Source organism: Melanerpes formicivorus, unplaced genomic scaffold, assembly GCF_026170545.1.
Source record: "Melanerpes formicivorus ecotype bairdi unplaced genomic scaffold, bMelFor1.0.p_v2 SCAF_7, whole genome shotgun sequence".
NCBI classification, from domain to species: Eukaryota; Metazoa; Chordata; class Aves; order Piciformes; family Picidae; genus Melanerpes; species Melanerpes formicivorus.
The window spans coordinates 27,015,562-27,042,704 of NW_027142359.1; the positions used below are offsets into that span (position 1 = coordinate 27,015,562).

General features: G+C 55.3%; 2 protein-coding genes across 4 annotated transcripts in view; one reads left to right on the forward strand and one right to left on the reverse strand.

Moving 5' to 3' along the window:
- DMAP1 (DNA methyltransferase 1 associated protein 1) overlaps window positions 1–7,827 on the forward strand; it is a 48,761-nt gene extending 40,934 nt beyond the window's left edge. The window contains exon 11 of one of the 2 annotated variants that reach the window (XM_068141578.1): window positions 5,581–7,827. In XM_068141578.1, the coding sequence (XP_067997679.1) occupies window positions 5,581–5,661 (81 nt within the window). In that variant the 3' untranslated portion in view covers window positions 5,662–7,827. Of the gene's footprint in view, window positions 1–15; window positions 487–5,580 lie in introns of those variants that run through there. The other variant, XM_068141581.1, reaches the window with a different exon arrangement.
- Window positions 2,203–27,143, reverse strand: part of ERI3 (ERI1 exoribonuclease family member 3) — a 143,231-nt gene continuing 118,290 nt past the window's right edge. For both annotated transcript variants that reach the window (XM_068141582.1, XM_068141583.1), the window contains exon 8: window positions 2,203–3,781. In XM_068141582.1, the coding sequence (XP_067997683.1) occupies window positions 3,699–3,781 (83 nt within the window). In that variant the 3' untranslated portion in view covers window positions 2,203–3,698. The remainder of the gene's footprint in view (window positions 3,782–27,143) is intronic.

Sequence of the window (27,143 nt, forward strand, 5' to 3'; positions counted from 1 at the left end):
TCCCTCTTGGAGCAGAGAAAATGAAGAGAGTCAGCCTCCAGCTCCTCCTCCACCAAGAAGGTGAAGAAGCCGTGAGCCTTCTGCGCTGGGCGAGGAGGAGGTGCAGAGCTGGGTGCAGGGTCAGTGCCATCTTGCCCCGGAGCCCCCAGGAACAGCTGAGGCTGCTGGCAGGACTGGGGCCTTGGTGGGGTGAATGCTGCAGGAGCCATGCCCTGCCCAGCACCGTGGCCCAGCCCCAGCCCATCTCTGGAGGATGTTGACTTGCAGCAGGTGCTGAAGGTCAACTCCAGGGCTGTGCAGAGCTCGCCTGAGGCTGTGCACGGCTGCCCCATGGCTGCTGGTGCTAGCAGCCGTTTGTTCTGGTGGGGGTTTTGTTGGATTTTTGTTGGGTTTTTTTTTTTAACATGCCAGATTTTTGTGAGCATTCCTGTAAATACAGAACCCAGCACTTGTACTGGAGCAGAGTCATCATTAGCCCTGGTGAGCTAACATGGAGCAGAAGGAGATGGTGTGAGCTGTCTGGCCTCTAGCGTGGGCAGGCTGGGTGCTGCTAGCTCTATTGGGAGCCCTGGCTGCCAGTGGCTCTCCCTGAGGCAATCTGCCTCAGTTGAGGGGTGACAGCAGGGCTTGCTGCAGGCCTTGCTGTCTGGTGCTGCCAGACCCTGCTTCAGGCTGCTGCAAGCCTGCTTGCTCCAGGCTGCTGCAAGCCTGCTTGCTCCAGGCTGCTGCAAGCCTGCTTGCTCCAGGCTGCTGCAAGCCTGCTTGCTCCAGGCTGCTGCAAGCCTGCTTGCTCCAGGCTGCTGCAAGCCTGCTTGCTCCAGGCTGCTGCAAGCCTGCTTGCTCCAGGCTGCTGCAAGCCTGCTTGCTCCAGGCTGCTGCAAGCCTGCTTGCTCCAGGCTGCTGCAAGCCTGCTTGCTCCAGGCTGCTGCAAGCCTGCTTGCTCCAGGCTGCTGCAAGCCTGCTTGCTCCAGGCAGGGGAGTTCCCTCTGGCACTTATCCCATGTACCCTGCTCTTGTGTAGCTGCTGTCCTCCAGCAGCTCATGTGTGCCCTATGCCTGCAAGGCTGCCTCACTGGGGTGTGGTGATGCCCCTGCTGGGAAACATTCTATTGTCCCAACCCCTCCCTGCTGGACCCAGTTCCTCCTCCTGCTGCCCTGCCCAAGGCAGGTGGACACCTCTGACTTTGGCCTGCAGTAAGGGGGCCCCCTGCTTCCTGTGCCCCATGTTTTGCAGGACCCTGGAAGGGCTGAGGTGTTGCAGAGGCTGGGTTTGTGCAGTGCCCGCTGTGGGCACAGGTGCTCTCAACTGCTGCCCTCTGCATCCCCTCCACCTGCCTTTCAAGTGTGACTGGCAATCGATCTGCCCTGATGTCCTCCGAGTCACATTTGTGTCTGCAGAAGAAAAGGGCAAAGGCCAAGTTCTTAGTTTTCATAGAAAACTAATTAGATGACTCCATTGAAGGTAGGTCAATAAAGCTGATAGGGGGCTGCACAGAGGGAGCCATTAAAACCCCTGTGACCTTTGCTTTGAGCAAGTGGGCTGGGGCTGCCTCCAGGAGCTGCCCACTCTGTGCCAGCTGGACAGCTGTGTCCTGCAACGCAGTGGCACCATGATGATGGTCCCTTGGGCATGTGGATGTGGTGGTTCCTGCACAGCTGGGTTTGGTTCCGATGCATTCATGATGCTGTGCTTGTGCTGGCTGTGCAGCCTGGGACAGAGCCATGCTGCATGGCTTCAGCCTCTAGTGGAGATGCTTTAAGTGCAGCAGGGGAGGTGTGAGTAGAGTGTGCCAGGCTGTAGGGCTGGAAAAGGGTAACCAGATGCCAGTGGGGCATGGTGGTAACTGTTGCTCTGTGCTGTGCAGGAGGCTGGGCTGGGTCACACCTAGTGCAGCCCAGCTGGGACAGGCTGGTGGCATCCTTGGGAGCCATCCTGAAGTACAAACAAATCCAAGGTGCTGGGGGAGACTGCTGGGCTCACCATTCTGGAGAGCGTGCCAGTGCTCCCAGTGGCAGGGAGCCTGGACCTCCCTTGCAGAGGCAGGCAGCTTGCCTTTTTTGGAGGGTCACAGACATGCTGGGGCATCATACCCCAGGGAGGGCAGCCCTGCTGGTGGGATACCCTGCACTCACGTACCCAGGTGCCACCCCCCCACCTCTGCCCCCTGTACACACTCACACATGCATGGGCACAGCCTGGGCTCCTTTACCCCCAAACTTTATTCATGTGGCACATTTACAGCAAGGATTGGAATAACTAGACAATGAAAATGCTGGGTTTGCATTATCGGTTGGTTTAACTGGAACACCACACACCATGCAGTCATGTACCGCCAAGTTCAGTGCCTGTATTGCCCTTCTGGCTGCCGTCACCGGCTTCGCTCCAGGCCATGCACGCACAGGCCCAGGGCTGCAGCCTCCCTGCAGGTCAGTGCCCGGACAAGGGCTCCATTCAGCAGGGCCCCGGGGCTGGGTGACACTGGGGGCATGTGTGCCCTCAGCCTGCCCTACGGCTGCCTCCCAACCGCCCTGGCCAGCCGGGAGCCCACCCAGCCAGAGGGGATGTGCTCGGCAACTCTCTCAGGCAACAAGCCAGCTGCTGCTGAGCATCTGCAGGGACCTGTGAAGGGGCACAGCATGGCCCGCAGGGATTGTGGGCACGTGGGGGGGTGGGGCTGAGCCTCAGCTTGGGAACCAAGGGAGACTGGACTGGATCGGAGTGGGGCAGGGTCAGGGGTGCGGGGCAATTTGCAGCTCCCCTGCTCGAGTACCTGTGGGCTGGGGGCCAGCGCATGCTGGCACGTCCACTGCCGGCAACGGACGTGGTGCTGCGGCGGGACTGTCCCGGTGGAGCTAGAATCGGTTGGCAGGGCCGGGGCAGGACTGGGCATCCCACCCGGTCCCACAAGAGGCACGAGCAGATGGGACGGGACGGGGCTCTGCGTGGATGCTGTCACCTCCCTCCTGCTGCCCGTCCTCCCGCCGGGCCCCTGCCCCACTGAAGGGAGCCCTCCGGGGCCCTGCAGCCCACAGCGGGGCTGCCAGGGGCTCTGCAGCGGAGAATACAGGCACTTCACCTTGAACATAAAGAGACGGATCGCGTTTGTCACATACAGGAGTCAGAGAGGGGTTAGTGTTGACTCAAAAAGGGGAAAAGGCGCTCAGGGGAGAGGCGGGGGGGCTGGCGGGGAGGGTGAGGGCCCTCTCGACACTGCTGAGCCTCCTTGAGCGCTACCCGGGTGCGGGCACTCGCTGCAGCAGCCGATGAGGCCTGAAAACAAAACCAGAGAAAAGAAAGAAGGGAAGGCGGGGACGGCCCATGCCAGGGAGGAAGGAGATGGGGGATGCTCTGGCTACAGGGCGGGAGAGGGAGGACGGGGCGGGATATGGAGGGAGGGACGGAAATCGGGAGCCAAAGAAAAAGAACAAACTACGAGTCTAAAATGTGGTGCAAGCGCCCTACGCGGCTGTCCGCTAGCATGGCATAATGTCCGGAGCAGCCCAGAGAGGGAGTCACATCAGGTCTACACAGATTTGCCTTCCCATATATACAACCTCTACTGGAGTTAACAGCTGAAATTGAGATTTTTTGTGTCGGTTCCTCTGGCCTCGGTTGCCGTTTTTTTAATGCTGGAGCCCGTCCTCCCCGCCTCGCCGGCGCCGGGCGCATGCAGCCCTTGCCTGGCTTGCCTTGGGGATCAAAAGGGTTTGGAGGTCTGCTTGAAGATGAAGCCTCTATGGGCCAGTGTCTTCATGATGTTGGCGATGTTCTTACAGTCATCTGCGGAGAGAGCACAGATGCCAGGTTAGAGCCACGATATAAGCAGGAGCTGCCAGATCGAGTTCCAAGGCCCATGCTGGGGCTGTGCCTGGAGCACTGTGGTTTCCTGTGTCCCCCTGGAAGATGGGTGCGTACAGCTCTCAGCACAGCCCCTGTGTCCCCACCAGCCCAGACATTCTGTCCCAAGTGCTTTACAGTGCTGTGGGGCAATGCAGGTCCCCAGCTTCCTGACACTGCCCACCTGCATCCCAGTCTAGCTGCACTGGGACAGATCCATGGCCAAGATCTGGATTGCCTGAGGCAGCAGCATTGCACAGGCTCTTGGCCAGTGGCTGCTTCCCTGCAAGTTGCTGTCAGTCACTCCAGCCTCTTCTTCCAGCATGCCTGTCCCTTGATGGCACTGGCCAGCAAAGGGGCTGGCCCTGCACTGAGATGAGGATCACAGATGATGCCAGAGCTGCCCTCCACCAAAGAGCAGGGTCCTCTCCTTCTCCCCACCCTCCTCAGATAGGGGCTGCCTGACACCTAGCTTGGTCTGCTCACTGATCTGGGGTCATTTTCAGTGCTGCCGCTTGCCTGCTGACCCCAGACTGACAAGCTGGCTGGGCTGGCAAGCCACAGCTGTCCCTGATGCTGGGCTGGGGTCGAAGCAGGTGCCGGGGGCCAGCTGGCAGCACCGAAGCTGCCAGAGTGAGCAGTGGAGAGGCAGCGAGCCGGGGCGGGGGAAGGCTCCGGCTGGTGTTATTTACCTGGGACTAAACTCAGGCACCATTTGCTAAAATAGAAGCCGGGCTTAAATTGATTCCTGGTGTCTATATTTCATGTTGAAAATTGGCTTGTAAATCCATGTTTTGATCTATGAGGGCCGTCTCCTTAAGAAAAAGCAAGAGTAAATGTGTAATTTCTCCCTTGACAGCACACGGCACAGAGGCGATCCTTCTTCCCGCTCCCCTCCGTTTCGGGACAGCTCCACTCGTTCCGATTACCACTCTTTCTTCCTCGCCCCACGCCTTGATGTCTCCATTTCATTACCGCCCGCCCATTTATCAAGCTGTTACCGTAAGGGTGACTTTGCCCACTTGCATGTGGCAGCGGGGCCCGGCTGACACGGAGAGAGGGTGCCCTGGGAAGCGGGGGGGCGCAGGCAGGGCCCCTCTCTCCCCGCCACCGCTGGATGGATGTTGTGGTGGAGGGAAGGCTGCATCATTACTGATGTGTAAATGATAAAGAAGCCTCCACATCCATCTCCCAACTGTAAATCCAGGGAGTGCTTTATAATCAAGCTACAGCGATAATAATGTGAAATTAGGTCTCTCTATCAACGGGAGGAGGCCTTTTAATCACGGCTTAAAGGGTGCAAACGCTGTTTATCATAATTGAACTGTATCCGGGCTAATTGTGGCCATATTTCACTGTCTAGGAGACAGCAGGCTGCCTGCTGACAGTGCCGCGTGCCGGATTGAGGGCCCCGTGCAGGCGGGCAGCGCTGCCCTGCTGCCAGGCGCCTGCCCACGGGGATGGGGCTGCCAGGCCACCTTGCCTCTCCCTGTCAGAACAGCAGCCCTACCCAGCTCTGCAGTGCCTGGTGACCCTGTGACAAAGCCACCACTCACCCCCCAGTGTCAGATGGCGGTGCAGGGGGCTTTTCCTGCATGCAGTGACCCAGGGGACTGCTCTGAGAGGGACCCTCCTGGCTGATGGCTGGCCATGGGAGAGGTAGCATCCCTGTTGCCATGTGCCTCCTGAGTGCCTCCCCACAGCCCTTCTAATGGCACTCCTTTTTCCTGCTGGTGTACCAGGCCAGGGAAAGGAGGCATGAGGACAGCCTGATGAAGGAGAGGTGTCTCCAGCAACAGCAGCTGCCGGGAGAGCAGAAATGAGCCCATCTTCCTATGCACCTGTCCTCTCTGCTCACCAAGGTGGCACTGGTATCTCTGGAAGGGCCCAGGAGATTACAGGTGTCCTGGTTGGCGAAGCCACAGCATCAGCTCCCCACTGCCACTTGTTCCTGCTCAAGAGAGCCCCTCACCATCCTTGGGACCCCCCTGCTCCATGCATCTCACCCCATAGCCAGCTGAGCCTCAGGAAAACAGCACCAGACCTGCCCCTGGAGCCAGCTTCCAGTAGAACCTAATGGAAAGCCACTGCTCAAAAGCTGCATAAAACCAAAGCAAGGGGAGTGCAACCATCTGCAGCCAAAGTACCCCACCCCCAGGCCTGGCTTGGTCCCCCAAGAAGTATCTCCCCAGGACAGTGTGGGCCACCAGGATTTAGGTTATCACTCCACAGTTCTGAAAAAGGAACTGGGCAGAAATCTGGGGAGTGGCAAAACTGGCAGCAAAACCCCATGGCACCTCCTGGGACCCCTGAAATGATCCCCAGGGAGCCCCTACAGGACCACCAGCTGCTTCCTGACTTCCACCAGCCACGTGGATGTACTCTTGTGACAGGTGCCAGCACTGGGAGCTGCTGAGGGTTCCGGGCTGCTGCCCTGCAAAGCCAGCGGAATCTCAGCAGGTCAGTGCCACTGGGACACACCTGCATCCTCCTCACTATCCCACACGATGCCATAGCCCCGCCGGCAGCAGGGGCGCCAAGCTCCTCGTAAGTCATTGAGTGAGACTCATTCCAAATCAGCATGAAGGTAAACATGCTTATTATAATTATCCACGTGAAAAAAAAACACCCCACCACCCAACAACAGCAGAACAACTTTCTAATATGCAATTACAGCCATCTATTGATTTTACAATGTAATCCGCTCCGATTGATTTAATAACACAATTATAGGCTGGCTCTCGGGATATTAGAGTGGGAGATTTTCATAAACTCCAAAGCAAAAAACTAAGCGGCTTTTAAAACAACAGAGTCAGATGGCTGTTTGGGGAATTATTAGCAATATGAAATCCTCTAAATCTGGCCCTCGTTACCTTGTGAAGGGAATTGCTATTACGGAGATGGCAGCTGACAGCCTCGGAGCACGCACGGGGCTGCTTCGCTGCTCCTCTGGCGCCTAAGCCATCGCAAAGGTGACCACGGGGCGGGGGGTGCACGGGGTCCGAGGCACATGGTGGGGGGCATGCGCAGCCTTTGCACACCCTGTGGCCCCCCCACCCCCACCCCAAGCTCTTCTCGGCCGCCACTTGGCTGTGGCAAGGCTGCCCTGGCACCCAGGCTGGCACCTGCTGACCCTAGATCATCAGGGTGGTCCTGCCTGGGGCCACGGAGGCCGGCGAGGAGCAGAGCTCCCGCTGCAGCGCAGGCGGCGTGCCCCGGCCCCAGCCGCCTCCCGGGGCCGGTGCGGTGCCCGTGGGTGTCCCCGAGCCCAGGGTCGTGCGGCCGTGACGCCGGCAGCTCTGTGGGTGCGGCACAGGCGCGCCGGCACGGCCCTGCTCTCCTTGCGCTCGCTCCCTCAATGAATTCCTGACTTTATGGGCACATTTTTCTTGTCAAGCTGACAGGGTTGCTAAGTGGATTTCTCCCTGATATGCGGACGGATTATCACATTACTCCAATGTCCTACACAAACATATTACTTTATATTCAATAGCCCTAATGAATATAAACGGCTTTTGCTTTTTTGGGGGTGGGGGGTAATCTATAGATTTTTAATGAGAGCACTATTAACTCCCTCCTCTTTAAAACAGACTTAGGTGCAGCCTCTGAGTAGAAAATCAATGGTGTTATTGTAGGAATATTGTATATTGATATTGTAATAATAAGATGCAATTGATTTAGGGGTGTTGTGCGGTGTGTGTGAAAGGGGTCAGCTTGGGGTTAGTCTGCCTCCTGCAAACCCAGCGGCGCTGCTGCCCTGCCTCCTGCCCCTCGCCTTGTCCTGCCGTTTCCAAGCATTGCTTCACATCCCCCATGGTGGCCCCGGGATGGCCAGGATCGAGGTGAGATTGTTCTGAGCTGCTGGGTCCCAGAGACAGCTGGGACCCTCCTCAGCCAGGACAGCAGTGCAGTGGGGGTGATGTGCCATCTCAACCTCCTGAGCTTCCCTGCTGAGCTTCAGCCCTTCCACCCAGCATCTTAGATTAATCCACTGCACCACCTCTTACACTCATGGCCCAGCCCTCTCTGCACCTTTCCAAACTCTCAGCCTTGGTCACTGCCAGGGACAGTGGCAGATGCATGAGCATGGGGTGATAGGATCTGTCTTCTAGCAAGGTAGGACTGGAGTTTGCTGCTGCTCAGCTTCACTGACTGGCCCTGTCTGTGGAGGGGGGACAGATGTTCCCACTGTGCTCCCCTGCTGGGATGGAGGCAGAAAGCCCCCAGCTCACAGTGCTGAGCTCACTGCATGGTGTGCACCCTCCCTCTGGCTGCTGCAAAGCAGCAGCAGACCGAGCTCAAGGATTTTGGCAGCAAGAGTCTGGCACACAGCCTGGGCACAATGCTGCCATGTCATGGGAATGGGATGACAGGAGGAGAGATGCTCAGTTGAGGAGTGCATCACCTCCATGCCCACCTCAGCCACTAGGAGAAGGGAAGGGGCCACGTCCTCATGCATGCCATCCTGCCATGAGTTTCCCCACTTCTCACACCTTCCTGCATCCCCAAAGGACCAGATCCTCTGAGTGCTACCAACACAGGGACTCAGAGGGCTGAGCACTGCTATGACTCTGTGTGCTGTGCTGAGATGCCAGTGGTGCAAGGAGTGAGCTCTTTCCCAACCCAGTGGCTGCCCAGGCAGACTGCAAGTGTCCTGGGGAGCACGGGGCCCCCCTCAATGTGCTCATTTGATGGCAGCCCTGCCGCACCTGTGCTGTGGCCGGGAAGACGGATCACCCCCGGCCTGAGCTGAGCAGGTCCATATTTAAACTGTCCCCATGCTTTATGGGCTGTACAAGAACTGATGCTCAGGCGACGCGGGGCCATTTGTCAATGTTCTAATGGCAGATTACTGTTAATGAATAATATCACTGCTGCCTTTGTATAACAGCTCCCTGCAAAGCGGAAATGGCCGCCCGGCCGCTGCCACCCTTCGTCTCCCTGCTGCTGGCCCTGCTGGGTGACAGCAGGTTAGCCTTGTGACCAATGGGAACTGTGCAGTCCCCATGCAGCCTGACACTGCTGCCAGCATCCCTGGTGCTGTGTCCACCAAAGCACACTGTGCTACTCCCGCTGAGTGGACATGTCCCCAGCAGGGGACAGAGCCATCATGGGCAAGGAGTGACAGTGTTTGCCAGGCAGGCAGAGCCAGGTTCCCATGGCTGCTCAACCAGGGACCAGGCTAGGAGGCTATCCAGACCCACCATGACATACTGGCTGAGGTGGGGCCACCAGGATGCCCGGATGCAGTGGTGACAAGGAGACATCAGAGCCTGGAGTTCACAGCCCAAAGGTATCTTGTGGGGACACTGGGGATGGTCCTGCCAGGCTGTTCCCAAATGAATGGCCTCATAATCCTGCACGCAGGGCGAGGGGCTCCGAGCGCCCCGCACAGCCAGCAGGTAGATTAGGTGGAGCTGACAGTGACACGCAGAATATTAAGAATAACTTACCTCATTATCTGCAATTACGTTACTGCCACACACCTCATTTCTTCACCAAGAAAAGAAAATTAGTTTTATATTGACTTCATCCCAGTGCCTCCTCTGCCTGCCCCACCATGAAAAGCCTGCATGGGCTCTGAAGGGGGTCTGGACAGAATTAATACTCATCCACCTCCCACCTGTTGCCGTCCCTCTCCTGGAGGGACAGGATGCTTGTCCCACTCCTAGCACACCGGGGTCAGTGAGGCCTCCAAATCCGTCTCACCCTAGCAAGGATGCTGGAGCAGGGAGGGAATGTCTCTGGCAGAGGGGATAGCAGCTAGGGCGCATGATCCCAAGTCGCTCCTGGAGCCCACAAGCCTGAAGGACACCAGCAGCGATGGGATGAAAGGTGGCAGAGGGTGTGCTGAGCCCTTGCTTTGTCTGCCAGCCCTGTGACCATCCCTACCCACCCAGCAGCCTCGCGGGCAGCGCTGGGCAAACCCAAGTGAGCGCTGCCGTCACCCTGCTGCCGGCTGCGGCCGCTGGCTGGCCAGGCGGGAAGGGGAGCGGCATGTGCGGCAAGACGGGGAGGGGGGAAAAAAGCCAATTTCATCTTTATTAGGAGGAGATTTCTCTTTTAGTAATAAGCACACTTCAAATAATTAGCGTGTTTTACGTAATAATGAAATTATGGAAATGCAGGCCACTTATTCAAACAAGTCACCATTACCATATTTTTAAATATTAGACTTAATTAGAGTTTATCACTTCTGAGAAGTACGAGGAGTGGAGATTTTTTTTCCCCCTTTACAAAAAAAATCCTCATAAAGTGTTTATTAAGAGCGGGTAAGAAGGGGATAATGATCTGTTTGGAAATTAAGGCAATCAAACATTTAATGCTCTGCACTCCTGTAGGCAAAAGCATTCAAATGAGTCAATTATACATCCATTATCCAGGCACGATTAAACAAGGCAGGATGGGGAATTTGTCCTCCGCGTCACGCGATTGTCGCCAGGACTTATGTCCACTTAAAGGCAGCTAATAAAACACTGAACTTGGGGAAGAAGAAGAAGGGAGGACTGAGGAAAGGGAAGACAAGGGGAAGAGAGGCGGCGGGTCAGCGGGACCGCAGAGGGGCGAGGGTGGGAGGTGGGTAGGGATGGAGCCGTGTCTGCATCCCAGCCCTTCATAAATCAAAGTAATTAAGTTAACATGAAAATCAACTTCACCATCCCATTAAATTACAGCATTTGCATATTGGGACTCAAATGAAGTAGGTAGAGGGCGAGGGGGGTGGGAGGAGAGGAGGGAGTAGGGGAGGGTCAGGGGAGAAGGATGTGGGGGGGGGGACGTGCACCAAAAAGGGAACCATTTATTACGGTGAATAACTAATTTCAGAATTTATAGCGCTGGATTTTCGTTCCTGTGCCATTTATATTACAGAAGGAAATTAAGGGGCGGGCAGGAGGCTGGCTGGACATCTTTCTGCGTTATTGCTTGTCTGCCATTTGCAAATCATTATTAATTGTGGCCCGTGTCGCTGGTGCAGCAGGGCAGGGTGCCTGGACAGCCGGAGCAGACACACATATCTCTTCATCAGGACCCCAGCCGCTAGCCCTGGAGAGCCAATTACCCCTCCCTGATTGGTATCAGATAAGGAGGGAATTTTTACAAATTAGGGAATAAATAGAATTTCCACACGTGGAGCAGGGAGGGCTTGAGAGGCAGTAATGAAAAACGATACATCACCATCAACCAGACAACCCTATTCATACGCCGATGCATTACGCTCACTACTCATAATCCCGCCGGGTGACAGACAGCCGCCCAGCCGGCCCAGCCGAGCCGGAGGGGAGCGCATCCTGCCGGCCAGCCCGCTCCAGAGCACAGCCTCTGGACACCAGCACCCTCTCAGTAGCCCAGGAAGGTCTCCTCTCTACTGGTGTGTCACAGCCTCTGCCATGGCCTTGCTGATGGCACACCGCATGCTTGGCATCACCCAGCTGTGTGAGCAGTGGGGACAGACTTCCTGGCAGGGGTGACACTGCGAGGGAGCCGTCCCTGCTCTGCTGCACACAGGAGCCCAGCCCTGCAGGACGAGCCTCCAAACTTGGCCCTGAGTTTGACCCCTCTGGGCCCCTCAATTTAAGAAGGACACTGAGACACTTGAATGTGTCCAGAGAAGGGCAATGAGGCTGGGGAGAGGCCTTGAGCACAAGCCCTATGAGGAGAGGCTGAGGGAGCTGGGGTTGTTTAGCCTGGAGAAGAGGAGGCTAAGCGGAGACCTTATTGCTGTCTACAACTACCTGAAAGGAGGTTGTAGCCAGGTGGAGCGTGGTCTCTTCTCCCAGGCAACCTGCACCAGAATAAGAGGACACAGTCTCAAACTGCACCAGGAGAAGTTTAGGCTCAAGGTGAGGAGAAAGTTCTTCACAGAGAGAGTTGTTAGCCATTGGAATAGGTTGCCCAGGGAGGTAGTGGAGTCATCATCCCTGGAGGTGTTAAAGAGGGGATTGGATGTGGCACTTGGTGCCATGGTTTAGTAGTCATGAGGTGTTGGGTGACAGGTTGGACTTGATGATCTTTGAGGTCTTTTCCAACCTTATTGATTCTATGATTCTATGACATTAAAGTCAGCAGCTGGGCACTCAGCTGCACCCCAATCTCTCACCCAAATTCTCCATCTCTGCAGGTAAAGCACATCTTCCTCAGAATTATCCAGCCCAAACCATGCCCTCAAGAAACTCCCCTTGGTGGCTCGTGGCAGTATCCTACTATTACAAGATCCCTACCAAACTTCCAGTGAGGATTTGCCATTTTGTACTATTCAGCCCCCAAATCAGCCCTGTGACTCTCAGCTCCACTCAGCCAGCCCTGGGTCTCCCCAGTTAGTGGGGATTCCTGTGTCACCTTGTGAGTGGTGTTAGGACCTGAAGATGGGAAGCATGGCTCTGCTCCACTGGGAACAGGCTTGGGTTGGGGCACCTCCATCCCTCTGTGAGTCTGTCACTGAAGCAGCCTCAATGCCAGCCCTCACCCAGGACAGCTCCTGTGTCCCCTCAATTAAGGCAGCTGTCTGTGGCAGCACAGTCCTTCGCCCTGGGCTGTGATGGAGCTGGATGACCCTGAGGACAGAGGTAGCACACAGCTAACAAGGTCCTAGTGCGTGGCCAGCCTTGGAAAGAGCAAACCCTGGAAGTGCAGGGATGCCGCTGGGATTCGAGTGCCCAGTTCGCACCACAGTCCCCAGTGCTGGAGCCGCACACCCCCGTGCCCGTGACTAGCTCTCCCTGATGACAGGCATGTCACCAAACATGCTCAGCTGGAGATCAATCTTGCCTGTAAGTCAGGCAGCCTTTAATGTATTCTGTATACAATGTTGCTCCACCACAGGCTCCCTGCAATTTAAACCCTACACTGTCCTGTATCATTTAACTCCCCCCAGTGTTTTACAGCTCGTCTGAAAGTCGCCGTGCCAAACAAAGTCATGGTGGGGCACCGGCTAGGCGCAGGATGCCCCTTGCTCCAGGGCTGGTATGGGACCCCTGGCTTGGCTTAGGGACAAGGTGACAGTGACAAACTCTTGCAGAAGCAGGTGGCTCAGGACAGCCCTCTCCAGGGCTCGTGGGTGAGAAAGGGAATGGAATGAGAGCCCCAGTTAACCACAGGCTCCAGCACTGGTGCCTCCTTCAAGGAGGAAAGGATGGTGGGGGCAGCAAGGAGAGGGCAGTAGGGCTCCTGCCTGATGCAGCTGGGGTGACTGGGGAGATCCAGCTCGACTTGAGGATGGGGCAGGGCAGAGATGCTCTCAATACCCTTCCTCCTGGCTGTGGTGGATGCCAGTGGTGACCAGGCTGATGCCCCTCTCCATAACATGGATGGAGGGTCCCTGTCCACAGGTGGTGCTTGAGTAGCCAGAGATGACAGAGCAAACTCCAGTGGAGGAGGAGGCCAAGACCCTCACTGTGTACCTCAAAAGATGGAACTGCCCATATCCTGGACCAACCTGGGTAGATTGCTGGGCTGCAGGCAGCTGCCAGAAGGGGATGAGACAGGCAGGGAAGGTGAGTCGACATCATCACTGTCCAGCCCTACCAGTAACCCAGCAAGAGTGAGGTCCAGGGGATGGGTAGGAGCTGCGATGCTGCTGCAGCTATGCTGCTCAGGCCATGGTCTGTCATCACCACAGCTCTGCCTCAGTCCTGCCTGCACAGAGGGCCTCATTACTGCTACTGGAACAGGTTTCTGGGCATGCCTGAGGGTGCTGGTGGAAGCAGGCAGCCCTGCAAAGGTGGTGGGGCTTCTTCCCACAGGTGGGGTACTGGGGCTGCCCCATCAGTGCTTCTCCTATTCCACACCCTAGGGTGGGCAGGAGGCAGGCAGACAGCATGTGGTGGGATGGCTCCTCCCCAGCCCCTCCAGGAGGCTGCATGGCAGCAGCAGACAGGCCCTGAGAGGAAGGGAGAGGTCCTAGTGCAACACTGGGGCAAGGGCTAGGCTGGTAGCTGGTGTGGCTGCCCCAAGCAGTTCACCTAGAGTTTGTCTTTGGCTGTGCGGCTGGATGGAAAGAGTCAGTGATGTAGAGCTGGATATCCTCCACAGGGAAGGTTAAAACCTCTGTTCAGTGTAAAGTTGCCATATCTAAGCACTTATGATCATGATATTTATGGCTAGTTTATTCCAGGCTGTTAAAGGCAGCAGTAGTTATCCACAGATAAAGGGAACTTGGCTCCCCTGACACCTTTTTTTCCCTGTGGCAAAGGCATGCCTGGCCGGAGCCGAGCGCTCGTGGTCTGTAACTCACCCGGTGGTCCCTGACAGAGCCAGTGCTGGGGCCAGGCACGTGGATGCTCTGCAGGTCAGGGATCTGCTTCTTCTGTGTGGCAGCTGTAGGGACAAATGTGCAAGATGCCATCTCCCTGCCACTGACTGATGCTGTTGGGGGCCAGGAGGTCCCCAGGCTGCAGGGAGCAATTCACTCTACCTTCTTGCTGCTCCCCAGCACCAGCGCAGTTGTCCCTGCCTCTTGTATCCATGCATGCTGCCATGTCCTGCTCTGATGGAGCATTTATTTAGGGCAGCAGAACACCAAATGCTTTGGGGTTTTTCAGGGCCTTTCGAACCCAGGAAGCCCCGTGACACCACCCAGCCATCAGCTATGCTCCATGTCCAGCTCCTGACACCCAGTCCCACCGGTGGGACCGGGACTCTAATTAGGGAGACATTCCAAGGGAGAAATGGGAGAGTTTATAAAGCTGAGTTTCTCCTGCCTGTGAGTGACACGAGATGTCAGAGAAAGGAAATAAAGGCAAGGATGCAATTCTAGCGCTGCTGAGAGTGTGTGGCGAGTCCTAATGGAAAGTTCTCCTGCTCTTTCAAGCTTGGTCAGATGGCCTAGTTACTGCTTTAAAAGGACCCAGAATCAAACTGCAGCGCCGCACTCGAAGCCTTCAAATAAAGCGAGCTGCGTTTCTGCAGGTCCAGCGAGGCAGAGGCAGGCGATTACACAGAGAAGGGCAGGTCTCTTTATCTTGGAGGGAGACCTACCTATTTTTAAACATTAGCTCCAAATCAGCAGCTCACCTCTTTGTCTCTCACAAACCCTCTCTCGCCTTCTGGAGGAGAGATCAAACGTCAGCCCTGTTGCCATTGTTTCTCTCCCAGCGAGATGGATGCGGGACTGTAATCTTCCCACAAAGCCGCATGCTTCAAAGGCATCGAAAGTGCTTATTAAAAGTCCTAGGAAACTAATTTAATAACATCCCAATGGGCTGGAAAAATCAGCACCAGCAGCTCAAAATATGACCTGGTGAAGGAGATGGGCCCCCGCTGGACGTGACTCCATCTGCGGGCAGCCGCTTGCGGGGCTGGGGCGCTTTGGCACACAGAGCTGCCCTGCTCCCTGCAGCGTGACTGCCCTGGCACTGCCTGCTCCTCTTCCAGGGACACAGCTGTGCAAGCAGGAGCATAGGCCTCTGCCCTGATGGCACCACCAGTGCAGTTCGTGTAGGACTGTCTCCACCAAGAGCTTTGCCGGGCCAGGGACAACACTGCACAACAGGGAAGGAGTCTGTCCATCCACCTCAGTTGCATGGCTTGGCTTCCCTCTTCAGCCAAAAAGCCCTGCACTCTCCCCGAGGCAGGATTTCAAGCTTGCCTTTGAATCATGAGAAGTATCAGGGAGCCTTTGCTGGCCATCTCAGCAGCTGGAGGAGCAGCAGCTTTGTGTGATGCTCACCCTGACTGATGGGCTGATGAGAGACAAACACAATCCATACCTGGTGCAGACAGGGATGTTGGCCAGACCTGCAAAGCCACATCAGGGACCCATGCGCTATGTGTGAGGCAGACCTGTACCCTGCCCGCTGGCTGGGCTGGCACATTAAGGGCAATGAAGTTCTTAAGGGGTTTGGAACACAAGCCCTATGAGGAGAGACTGATGGAGCTGGGGTTGCTTAGCCTGGAGAAGAGGAGACTCAGGGGAGACCTTATTGCTCTCTACAGCTACCTGAAGGGAGGTTGTAGACAGGCGGATGTTGGTCTCTTCTCCCAGGCAGCCAGCACCAGAACAAGAGGACACAGTCTCAGGCTGCGCCAGGGGAGGTTTAGGTTGGCTGTTAGGAGGAAGTTCTATACAGAGAGAGTGATTGCCCATCGGAATGGGCTGCCCAAGGAGGTGGTGGAGTCACCATCATTGGAGGTGTTCAGGAGGAGACTTGATGGGGTGCTTGGTGCCATGGGTTAGTTGTTTAGGTGGGTTGGATTGGTTGATGGGCTGGACACGATGATCTTGAAGGTCTCTTCCAACCTGGTTTATTATTCTATTCTTACTCTTTCTATGTGCCTGCCCACCACCACCTATGTGCAGCAGGCACATGCTCCCAGCAGCAGCAGGAGGGCTGCGCCCCCTTGCATCCCCAAGCTGGTCCCTGCTCCCAGCCTGTGCCAAGCAATGCGTGGGACCCTGGGGCTGCGTCCTGTCCAGCGCAGGCTTCTGTGGAAAGGGGCAGGGGATGGGAATTAACACTCCAGCCTCTGTCTCATCCTGCCCATTAGTGAGGCTGTTTTACTCCGGATCATTAAATATGTATATCTTATTACACGCCTTGTTACAGTATTGAGCTCTATTGACTGATAATAAATTCCAAGCATCATCCTGGTCATAAATTTATCTGGAGATGATGAAGACTCAATAATCTAGTCATGCAGATAATATGATAGGGCCTTAAAAAAGATCATTACATTATATGCCAAAATTAAAAGTGAAATACACTTTATTAACACTGTTTCCACACTTGGGGCCATTACTTGTTATATCCCCTCCTGCCCTTCCACCCATCTGCACACTGTCCCTTGGGTGACCCAGGAAAGGCAAGATGAGGCAGAGCTGGCACAGGGGAGTGGCAGTGGGCACTGGTTGTCACACTGGGAAATTCTGGTATGACCCCAAGAGTGCAGGGCCCTGCCTGATACAGCACTGCTGCCCTGCCCACTGGGCAATGAGAGTCTCCAAATGTCTCAACACCCTCTGGTACCCAATGTTGCTGGCTGCCTGCCACTGGCCTTCAGCTGGCCCTGGCCGTAGCCATCAAGACTAAGGGCACCCTTGTCCCCAATCTCCAGAAGGAAAAAAATTACACTCCACAGCTTCAGGTCTCCTGAGAAAACTGCCCACTCATTGGGGTTAACCTAACAGCTCACACTTGACTACACCTCTCCTGCACGCTCTGGCAAGCTGCAGAGCCAGGACAGTGTCCCAGCTTGTGCCTGGATGCACTGCCAAGGAGCAGAAAAGGGGATGTGGGTGCAGCAGGTGTCCCCTCCAAGAAAGGAAGGCTCCTGGCAGGCTTCAGTGCCCAGTGCCAGTCTCAAGAAGCCACCCCTTGGTGGGATGGTGGGGACTGGGCAGCTCACAGCCGCCCTCCCCGGGGACCAGAGCTGAGCCCCCTCCTCCCACCAGCCACTCGAAGCCATTCCTCAAATTTAATCAGAAGGTCACAGACATTTAAACTCCCCTGATGAGGGCAGGCACTCGTGTCCCTGCTGCCTGGCGCGGCCAGCCTGGCCATGCTCCCGCCCGTGGATCAATGACACGTGGCAAGTGTGAAGTGTCCCCCCCCAGCCCCCGTCCCTCTGCCACCTTTCTCTCCAGACACGCAAGGTGACGAGCACCGGGGGGCCCGCGGATCGATGCCGCAACACGGATCGGCTGCCGGGAAAAACCAATCGTGGATCAGATGGAAAGCGACTGCTTCTTGTATCTGCCCGGCTCTCGCCGGGATAGATTGGCTGGAGAAATCCGATGGCGAGAGAAGACAAAGGGGGAGGTGATGGCGAGAGAAGGAAAGGGCTGATAATGCTCCTGCCGCGGCCACTCTAATCTGTGACAGCCCGAGGATTTGCTGAAAGCCATTATCACATCGCTCTCCCTTCTCTTGTCCCTGATAAAGCCCCGGCTAATCTGTTTGTTGCAGGTATTGAACGAATGCATTTAGTGAAACGAGGGGTGTGTGCGAGCCTCCCTGCCTGAGGAGCACGGACAGGTTTTTTTCCCCTTGCACCTCTGGCCTTGCTGGGAGGTGAAGGGGGAGCCGGGAGCGAAGGCATAGTGTTGGGTGAAGCCTTGGCAGCAAGCACAAGCTCTATCCTGATGGGCTATGCCGTGGGCAGAGGTGTTGTGCGTGGGGGAAACACCTCTGGCAACCATCCTTGGTGAGCTGTGGGGAGCTTTTCTCTAGGCACTGCATTTCATCTTCGTAACACAACTTGCACTAGACAACGAGCAAAGGACTGAGGCTGGTGGGTGATGCTGTGGCACATCCCAGCTGGGAGCACTGCTGCAGCCCGCTGCACATGTAGCCATGGGGCACTGCACCCGAGATGGGGGGAACATAGAGGTGTGTGCCATGGGAATGGCCCCCAAGACCCCTGCCTGCAGGAGCCTGGCCCAGCTCCTGCCTGCTTGTCCTGGTGCTGACCTCAGCCCTTCCCTCGTGAGAGGCTGCTTCTCTGGGGAGGAGAGATAATTCAGTGGCTGTGAAAGCCCAGACCCAGGGCTCCCCCAGTCGCCTGTTACAAACAATCCTAGTGGAACATTAATTACAGTAATTTAGCCGTGGAACACTAACTGCAGCCAGTGCAATAGCATTCAGTACATTAGTGGCTATAACCCACTCCTTAAAAAAGACATTTGGCTACTGACAGCTGATAAAATGAGTTGTGAAGCATAACCAAAGGGGAAAAAAAAATAGAAGCATGCTGGGAGTGAGTCAAGGGGCCACGGGTGGAGAGCAGCACCCCATGGGGTGCCAGGGGACACAGGTGGAGGGGTAGGGAGGTGGGGGGGATGTGTTGCAGCAGGCACCCTCCTGCTCTCCACCCAGCACACGTGTCAGCAGGCTCCCCATGCCATGGGCAGGGCTTGGCGAGGTGGGGGCCATGTCTCGGCAGTATGTCGAACAGAAGGACATTTCCTTCTATCTCCCAGCCACTGCCCCAGGGCACAATCCACCTCCATTCAATCTTTACTCCACTACACTTGTTTCCTTTCCAGCCTCGGATTATTTTTTATCATCAAATTACTGTGGAGATAAGATGGAGTAGATGTGATAGCGAGCGCAGCGCCCACTCTCCCCTCTCCCTCTTCCCCAGCACCTTCCTCCCTCTGCCACCCGCAGCCTCCTGACTCTGAACAGGCAGGGGTCTTGGTCAAATGTCAGGGGGTGAGAGACACCTTGGGCAGCCAGGTTCAGTGGCTGGGACCAATCCATGTCTGGCAGCAAGTGCCTAGGTGCAGGCAGACAGCAGCTACTGCACAGCTCAGGTACCCTGTGGGGTGCTCTGTCACAATGTGGGACCCCAGCAGCCACGCTAGAGCTGAGCACTTGCTCCCCACTGCTCTGCTACAGCACCCTGGCTTCCCTCCACACCCAATGCACCAGACTGACACCAGAGATGAAAGCAGCCAGGTGGCAGGGACACAGGGAGCCCTGGCACAGGGGTGGCCAGGAAAAGCATGGCTGTGCCACTGCAAGCCTGAGCAGCACCGGCAGGTCCCACCGTGATGAATCCTCCCCATTTCCTTGTTTACTCCAGCCTGCAACAAACAAGCCCCTGCCCATCCGGGGATAGCTCATCCAGAGGAATGCTCTTTCAGGCCTCTCCCTCTAATCCCTATTAATTTAAATAATGCTCGGCCACTCTTCTCAAACTATTTATTATTTATCAGGTTTGTTTATTTGTAGCTAACAGGTAGCGCTCAGCATGCGTCCCCGGCACGGGGACAGGGGCCGTTCATCACAGCGGCTCCCCCGCCATCCACCATCCGTCAATTACTCCTGCTTCCTTTAATTAGTAATGAGGACTAATATCTCTGCCTGGGATGGTGGCTGGAGCGGAACTTCCCTCCGGTGGCAACTGAGCAGCACAAGGGAAGGAATGAAAAATAAATACCGGTGCCAGGCTGCTGCTGCTGCTCCTGAATGCACAGAGGTTCTTGCCAGCCCCCATGTACCCCTTCCCAGGGCAGTCCAGTCCTGGCTGTCCCCTATATAACCAAGGGCAAGGGCAGAGATGCCAGTCAGGTCCTGACCCATGGGTGCCCTTTTTCACATGGCAAGGCCATCCCAAATCATGGGGGATCCCCCGCCAAACCCTAGCTGCTGTGCTCCACACGGGTATCAGCAAGGGGAAGCCTAAACTAAATGCCCATTAGAGCCTCTGGCCTCACCTGGCAGTCCCGGGGAGCTCTGTATCAGAACATGCCAACCAGAGGCAGCCTAATAGTGAAGGCAGCACATGATATAAATGGAGCCCCTTTGATTTATTGACTGGGAGAAGTTTTTACACGATAGCCCATTAAGACGGACGGCTCTGTTTACAGCCAGGCCATCTAGCTATAGGGACCCTGAACTGGATGGTGTGTTTTGCTATTGCTCTTCAGGCAGACATCTCATTAAGGGAAACAGCATATGGAGCTCTCTGGATCTATACTTCACGAGTCCTAAGGGAGGCTTTTACCATTTTTAATAAGCGGGCAAGGTTAGCAAACCTGCAACACAGTGACCTCCCCTCCCCGTGCGATGGATCTCCCTGAAATGCAGAGAGCTGGACTCACCGGGTGTGTGTGGGACTCCATAAATCACCTCCCCATTGCTGGCCAGGGAAACCGGCTGGGGAGGACAGCACAGGGGGTCTGGACCAAGCAACGCTGCATGCAAAACGGAGCGGCATCGTGCAGCTCAGTGGGACGCACCGCGAGCTGGCAGCTTGGCGGGGAGCAGCGTGGAGTATGCCCCTGCCCATTGTGCCGGTGGGGTGACAGGCAGCACGTGGGTGGCTCAGTTGGCAAAGGTGCTTTAAGGAGAGAGCATTAACAGGATAGCTACAGTGCAGGAAACGAAACCCCCAGCTGGCTGTCAAGGGGCATTATTCCATATTCAGTAACACGGCTGTTTAGGAGAACAAGTAATCTCTGGCAAAGACCTCCGGCTCTTCTCTGATCTGATAAAGCTGCGCAGCCTACGGGCAAGCTGGCCCCTCTGGGGGCTGCCACGCACGGATGCCGTGGGCTTGAGTTGCCGGGGCCAGAGGAGGAGTGGAGAGGCAGGCACGTGGGGTGAGCTGATGAGGAATGGGGTGGAAATGCTGCCAACAGCTTGCCTGATACAGCTAGCCACGGTGAAAGAGCTTGTGCAATGCTTGGGTGCTCCTGCTCTGCCACCACTTATGTCCCCAGGTACAGCAGCACAGACACAGGCCCCAGAGCTGCAGGTAACACCCAGGGCAGAGCACCCACCATCTTCTCCTGGCCTGGGTGCATGGCTGTGTGCCCACCCACTCCCCAACAACATCAAGCTGGCTCTTGCCCATCAACCAGCCCTTTAATCCCTCCTTTTCACTCCCGTGGTACCAGCTAAGCACTGTAACCATCAACAGTCACAGGCATTAACTTACATGTCTGAAATTCACACCATGGAAAAACGTACTACCAGAAAAGCAGAAGGCTGAGAATGTGATGGTTTTGACAAGCCTACCTGGCTCTGGCTGGGAAAGAGGGAAGGCAGAGAAGGACAAACGGACAGACATGGTGGCATATTTGGATCTCTCTCCAGCAACTCTCTCACAAACAGGTTGACATCTTTGAAATGAAATTTTGTAGGCGATTAGCTCACAATGTGAACTTAATTGCTTTTGGTATTTAAAACCCCCCATTAAACTAAATGGCCGAGATATTGAGGCCGCTTCCAGTGCACAGTAACTACCAGCCTCATTACTGGGGCGCCAGCTCCAGCAGCGGAAGGCGCAGACCCATGCGACGTGACCGGCGTGGCTCTAACGCTCCCTCCCGGCTCACCGTCCACGGGTGAGGGGATCGTCAACAGCAGTGAAGAGGATGGCTCAGAGCAAGGCTGGCATGGAGCAGCAGCCCAACAGCATGCTGAGCTCTTGGCTCCCCTAAGCACCTTTGTTAGACCAGATGAACCAGAGCTGGGCATCTGGAAGTGAAGAGAATGTCAGGCTCCTTTACCTCGATGAGAGGAGTGGCTGGAATGGGACAGTCCCACAATGCAGGACGCCTGAGTCCTGCTCTGTCAACATCAGGGTGACCTTCACCAAGCTGCTTTGGTCCCTGTTCCGTGGGGATCTCATGGTATTTGCACTGCCTGCACTTGGAAAGCGGTGGGTACACGGCTCCCACAAGTGACTATTAAGTGACATGAGCTCAGCTGGTACTATTTATCTCTGGGGACAGCCCCAAAGCTGGCACCTTACACCTCCATATGCCAGCTCTCCTCCACTGTGGAGCCAGCAGCACTGCCCTGCTTTGCATTTAGTGCTGTAACACAACAGGGCAGCCCACGGCAGTGCTTTCACCTCACTTTACTTGTTCGCTTAAATTATTCACATGCCTCAGATGCAAGATTGTTCTCCAAAAGCAGCATCCTTTTGGCTGCTGCAGCTTTAAAATGACTTGCATCCATCACTCAATCGCTCTCAGGTCAAACACACGCTCCCAACTTAATGACCACATTTCTGCAGCAACAAATTTGTCACTGCTGTTTGTTTAAAGCCAACAATCTGTAGGAGCACTGTGTGCAAGCATTGAATTAACTCAGCATCTGAATGACTGCAGTGCCTGATCATTCAAATTGCACCTTTCCTAAGATCTTCCAGTAATGTTAATTAATGTTCCTTATGCAACATGCTGCAGTGCACAGGGCTGCTGGAGAGAGCAAAGCCTGATCCCTGGGGCCACCAGGAGCTGGCTTTCTGGCTGCTCCAGCCCCAGGAGCACAGGGGCAGGTGTGTGCTGAGGAAAAAGAGGGGCTGGTGGTTCCTCTGCGCTCTGGCAGGACCTACTCAGATTCCCCCCAAAGGTTTAGTGATCTGGCTGAGGTGCTCCGTGATGGAAATGCGACTCACACTGAATTCTTTTCCCCAGGAAATTCCAGCCCAAGCTGTTAATATCTTGCCATCAACAAGAATGAAAAATATGTCACTATTTCCCTTAAATTCCAGCTACTTCTTGTTGTGAGGTTTTGTTGTGTGTGCCCAGATGTTTTGGAACAAAGCCTTACAGTCTGTTGGGAAGGTGATTTTCAGGCCAGGGAGTGTTTTGGATTTCCCATCAGAACCTCACCAACTCTGGGTAAACCCAGCCCCGTCTGTGGATCCTGGAAGCCAGCCCTGAGATGGCCCCCTGCTCCCAGCTACTCAAACTCCACTGGCACCCACTCCAGGCACCTGTGTGGGGAGCAGGAACCCATCTCTCAATTACTTCCCTGGGAAGTGCAAGGGAGGAAACTGCTTCATTGAAACACTTGAGCCAACAAGAGCTGGAGTCAGGGAGGAAACAGTGATGGGGAGTTAGTGGGGCTGGCGGCTGAGATGATACCAGAGATGGGGGAAGGGTCCAGGACAATCAAACAAGGACAAAGAGCTGCAACAGGGATAGGGATGCATACTGAGTTTGGCAAGACATGCAGAGAAGGAAGGAGAGAGAGGAATCCAATCCAACACCAGACCACCTAGGTCTGCCGTTGCCATCTGCAGCCTCTGGCTATTCCAGCTCTTGCCTACCAGAAAGTCCTTGACTCAGTGTCCCTGTCCCAGGTCCCCGGCTATTGCTCCTGTTTGTCTGGGGCATCCACAGATCAGAACCTGGGGCTCATGGGAGATCCTAATCTGGAGAGCTGGAACCTTCCCCCAGCCTCCCCTCAGCTCACTGCAGTTCACTGGGGCACAATGCTAATCTCTACCTGCCATTAATTTCAGTTCAGCTTCAGTTTCTTTCTTTGACCTCCACAAAGCCTCGAAGATCCTCTTTGCTTTTCCCTGCAATGTTCCATCATGGTTCAGTCCCACATCAGGAAAGGCAATGACCAATGGCTGAGCCTATTCACTCATGCACAGGGACAGACACCATGCTGCCTGCAGATGCACTCCCCAGGGAATGCTCACCCTAGTTCCAACATGGAGAGGGAAGCAGTGATGCTCTGATGTCATCCAAACCACAGGAAAAAAGCATAATAAAGGGAATTCCAGATGGTTTCCTCCAGGACAGTTGCCTTTTTCCTAGGAGGCTGTGGGTTCAAGGAGGCATGTGAGAGCGCTTTTAACTGTGCTTAGGTCTCAGCTGCAGAGCTGGCATCCAGCAGCCATCTCACTGGAAGGATTTTCTTCTGCACAACTGAAAACTGTTCTCTCAATGCCAAGCTCCAAGCCTGCATGGACTGGGATGCTCCAAAGGCAAATGGAAGGAGATGAGCTGGCCGTGAGCTATGGCAAGATCTCCCTTTTGCAGTGTCCGTGGGGCCATTAGCTCCCTGATGACCCTCATGCTCTGTGCCATGATCTGGAAGGGAAGCCAGCCACTCAGAAGTGGTTAAGATCAGTCTGTGGTCTGGTGCAGACAAGGAGGGGAAGACAGGGTCCTAGACAGTGCCTGGGAGATGTCCCCTGGTGAGAGACACTGCCAGCATGGAGAGGAAAAGGAGAGGAGCTGTCAGAGGAGCACAGGTGGGGAAAGGCATTATCCCTTAATGCCCACCCTTTCCTGGCACCCCAAAATGGGTGGGGGAATCTCTGCCAAAGCTCCTTCCTCAAGAAAGCCTGGATGCCAGAATTTCAGCCCTTCTGGGTGCCTTCTCTTCCTGGCAGTAATTCACCATGTAAAGAGGCTGGATATTTATAATTATGCTCAAAGTGGCCACTTTGAAAATCTATATGTCTCTAGGCTCCCTGTACATCATCATGTCAAGCCTGTGAATGGAGGCATCCATCAGAGGCCTCACATCACAGACCTCGGAGCTGTGATGAACACTCAGGAAATGCTCGCTGAACCCCACGTCCCACCACTGCCTTCTGGGCAAGACACTTGGTATTTGGGGGGTGCCCCCATGGGGACTCCTCCAGGAGGGATGCCACCAGATGCTCATGGATCGCTGATCAGAGATGAGGATAGGAGCTGGGTCTTGGTTCCTCTAGCCAGAGTCTTCTCTGCTGACCCTTGCTGTCCCCCAGGAAAGGGGGCTTTCCTCCAGGTGGGACCGCCCCAGCCTGATGTTTGCCTGCTGCGGCCATGCTGTGGGCTCACTATCTGTAGAAAGGCAGCTCCCATTCCTCTATCTCTGGGAAAGTCCTGGCACCAGGAAGGTGATGAGCTGCAGGGAGAGAAAGCACCCCTCAAACATAATTTCTGCACTCAGTCATCAAATCCCCATCCCTTGGCCTTGTCAGTCCCAGGGCCTCCTGAATATAACTGAGATTTGCATCAGAGGGACAGGCTCAGCCCCATTCTCTGTGAGAAACCAAACCAGGGAGGTGAAGTGTCTTCTCCAGGACAGCAAATGTCAAGAGCTGACCGCAGAGCGACGCTCCAGCCTGCTGCCCCACCACGCCTGCAGGAAGTTTTCCACTGCACCTCTCCCAGTGTGGGGACGCAAAGCCCTCCCTGAGAAGCGGGGCAGGCACCCTGCTGGTGAGCTGCCCAGAGGAGCCCAGGCGCGCTGCTCTCTGCCAGCGCAGCGTGGCGAGAGGACACGCAGGCTTCGCTAACGCCGTGCCCAGGCTGTTCTTAAAAATTTATTACTCTGCTGCAACATGAAAAATAAGACAGAGAAGTAATCATTAGTATAACTATAACTCCCCGTGCAATAGTCCCACTTGTAAATTGAGATTTATGAGTGCAGCTGCCGATATTTCCGCGGCCGGTGCGGGCGGCGGGGGCAGTGCAGCCCCGCCACGCGCTGCCCCGCCGCCGCCGCCACAGTTTATCACAATCTGCAGAGATTATTGCAATGAATAATACACAACAGGCTGGCAGTGAAGAACTATTCCCGATCAAATGCTTCTGTAAACAACTGAATAAATAATATTGCTCAGCCTCTCTTTAGAGCCCTCAGAGGCCCAGGGAAATCTCTCATTACTCAGCAGGAGAGGCAGCGAGGGCCTCGGAAGTACCGTGAGGGAGGGACGCGGTGACCCCGGGCAGGCACTGGACATCCCAGAGACTGGCAGCTGCCAAATACACAACTCACCCCACCATTCCTTGGCTGAAAAGGAGGCTGAGAGACTGAAAAGATCAGCTCATGGTCCCACAGCTTCATGTGCAGCCAGGAATAACTTGCTTTAAGAGACAGACAGACGCAAGCCCAGACAGACGGGTATTGCTGTCCTCTCTTCTGCTTGGCAAGGCTTTTGCCTTCTTCTGTTATTGAGTCAGCGGCAGGTAAAGAGCAGGTTCGGGAGCAGCCTGGCCCACAGGCAGCCAGCTCCCAGCTACAGCAGGGATGGGGCATTTGGGGCCAAGCAGAGTGGCAGCAGGGCTCCACGCACTCCCTGAAATGTCAGTAAGTAATGCAATGTGATCAGGGTTGTGCACCAGCAGCTGTAGAAAGGGCATTTCTCACACAGCTTGAAAGGATAAAGTTCAGCTCCACCACGACCCAGGTTCCCCACTGCAGCAAGCTCCAGCTTGGCTGCCATGCCATGCTTCCATGGGCATCAGGTCTCTAAAGACCCCTGTCCAGAGGGCAAGCAGGTAAGATTCACCCCTTTCCCAGCACCTGTCACACAGAGGTGTTTTGTTTACTTTTGAATGTCTACACCCAAACTACAATCAGTGGAGGTGAAAGGACTTGAAAGGAGCTAAGGATTATCACAGAATAACAGAATCATCTGGGTTGGAAGACACCTGAAAGATCATCTAGTTCCAACCAGCCCTGCAGCAACTCCTGAGTGTTTCAGAGTTCTCACACTGTGCTTTCTGTGGGGTGGTGTCCATGTGCCCAGACACCTGCTGGCATGGAGCATCTCCCTGCAGCCACATCCTGCCCACTCCAGTAGAATAAACTCTTATTAGAATAAACCAAACCAGGTTGGAAGAGACCCTCAAGATCATCGTGTCCAACCCATCAACCAATCCAACCCACCCAAACAGCTAACCCATGGCACCAAGCACCCCATCAAGTCTCCTCCTGAACACCTTCAATGACAGCGACTCCACCACCTCCCCGGGCAACCCATTCCATAGCGCAATCACTCTTTCTGTATAGAACTTCTTCCTAACATCCAACCTGATCCTCCCCTGGCGCAGCCTGAGACTGTGTCCTCTTGTTCTGGTATTGGTTGCCTGGGAGAAGAGACCATCATCAGCCTGTCTACAACCTCTCTTCAGGAGTACCAGCTCCCAGGGATTGCTCCCTGCTCCCCACAGGCTCTGCCCACAGCCAAGGCCTGGGGAAGGGCGAGAGAAGCAGAGCAGTAAAGTTTTGCATCCTTACGTCAATTGCTCTACAGCTCCTGCATGTGCAGGAATCAGCTCCAATTAATCCCCCCTCAGCTTGGCCCGCCCGCTTCATTACCTCCTCTTGAT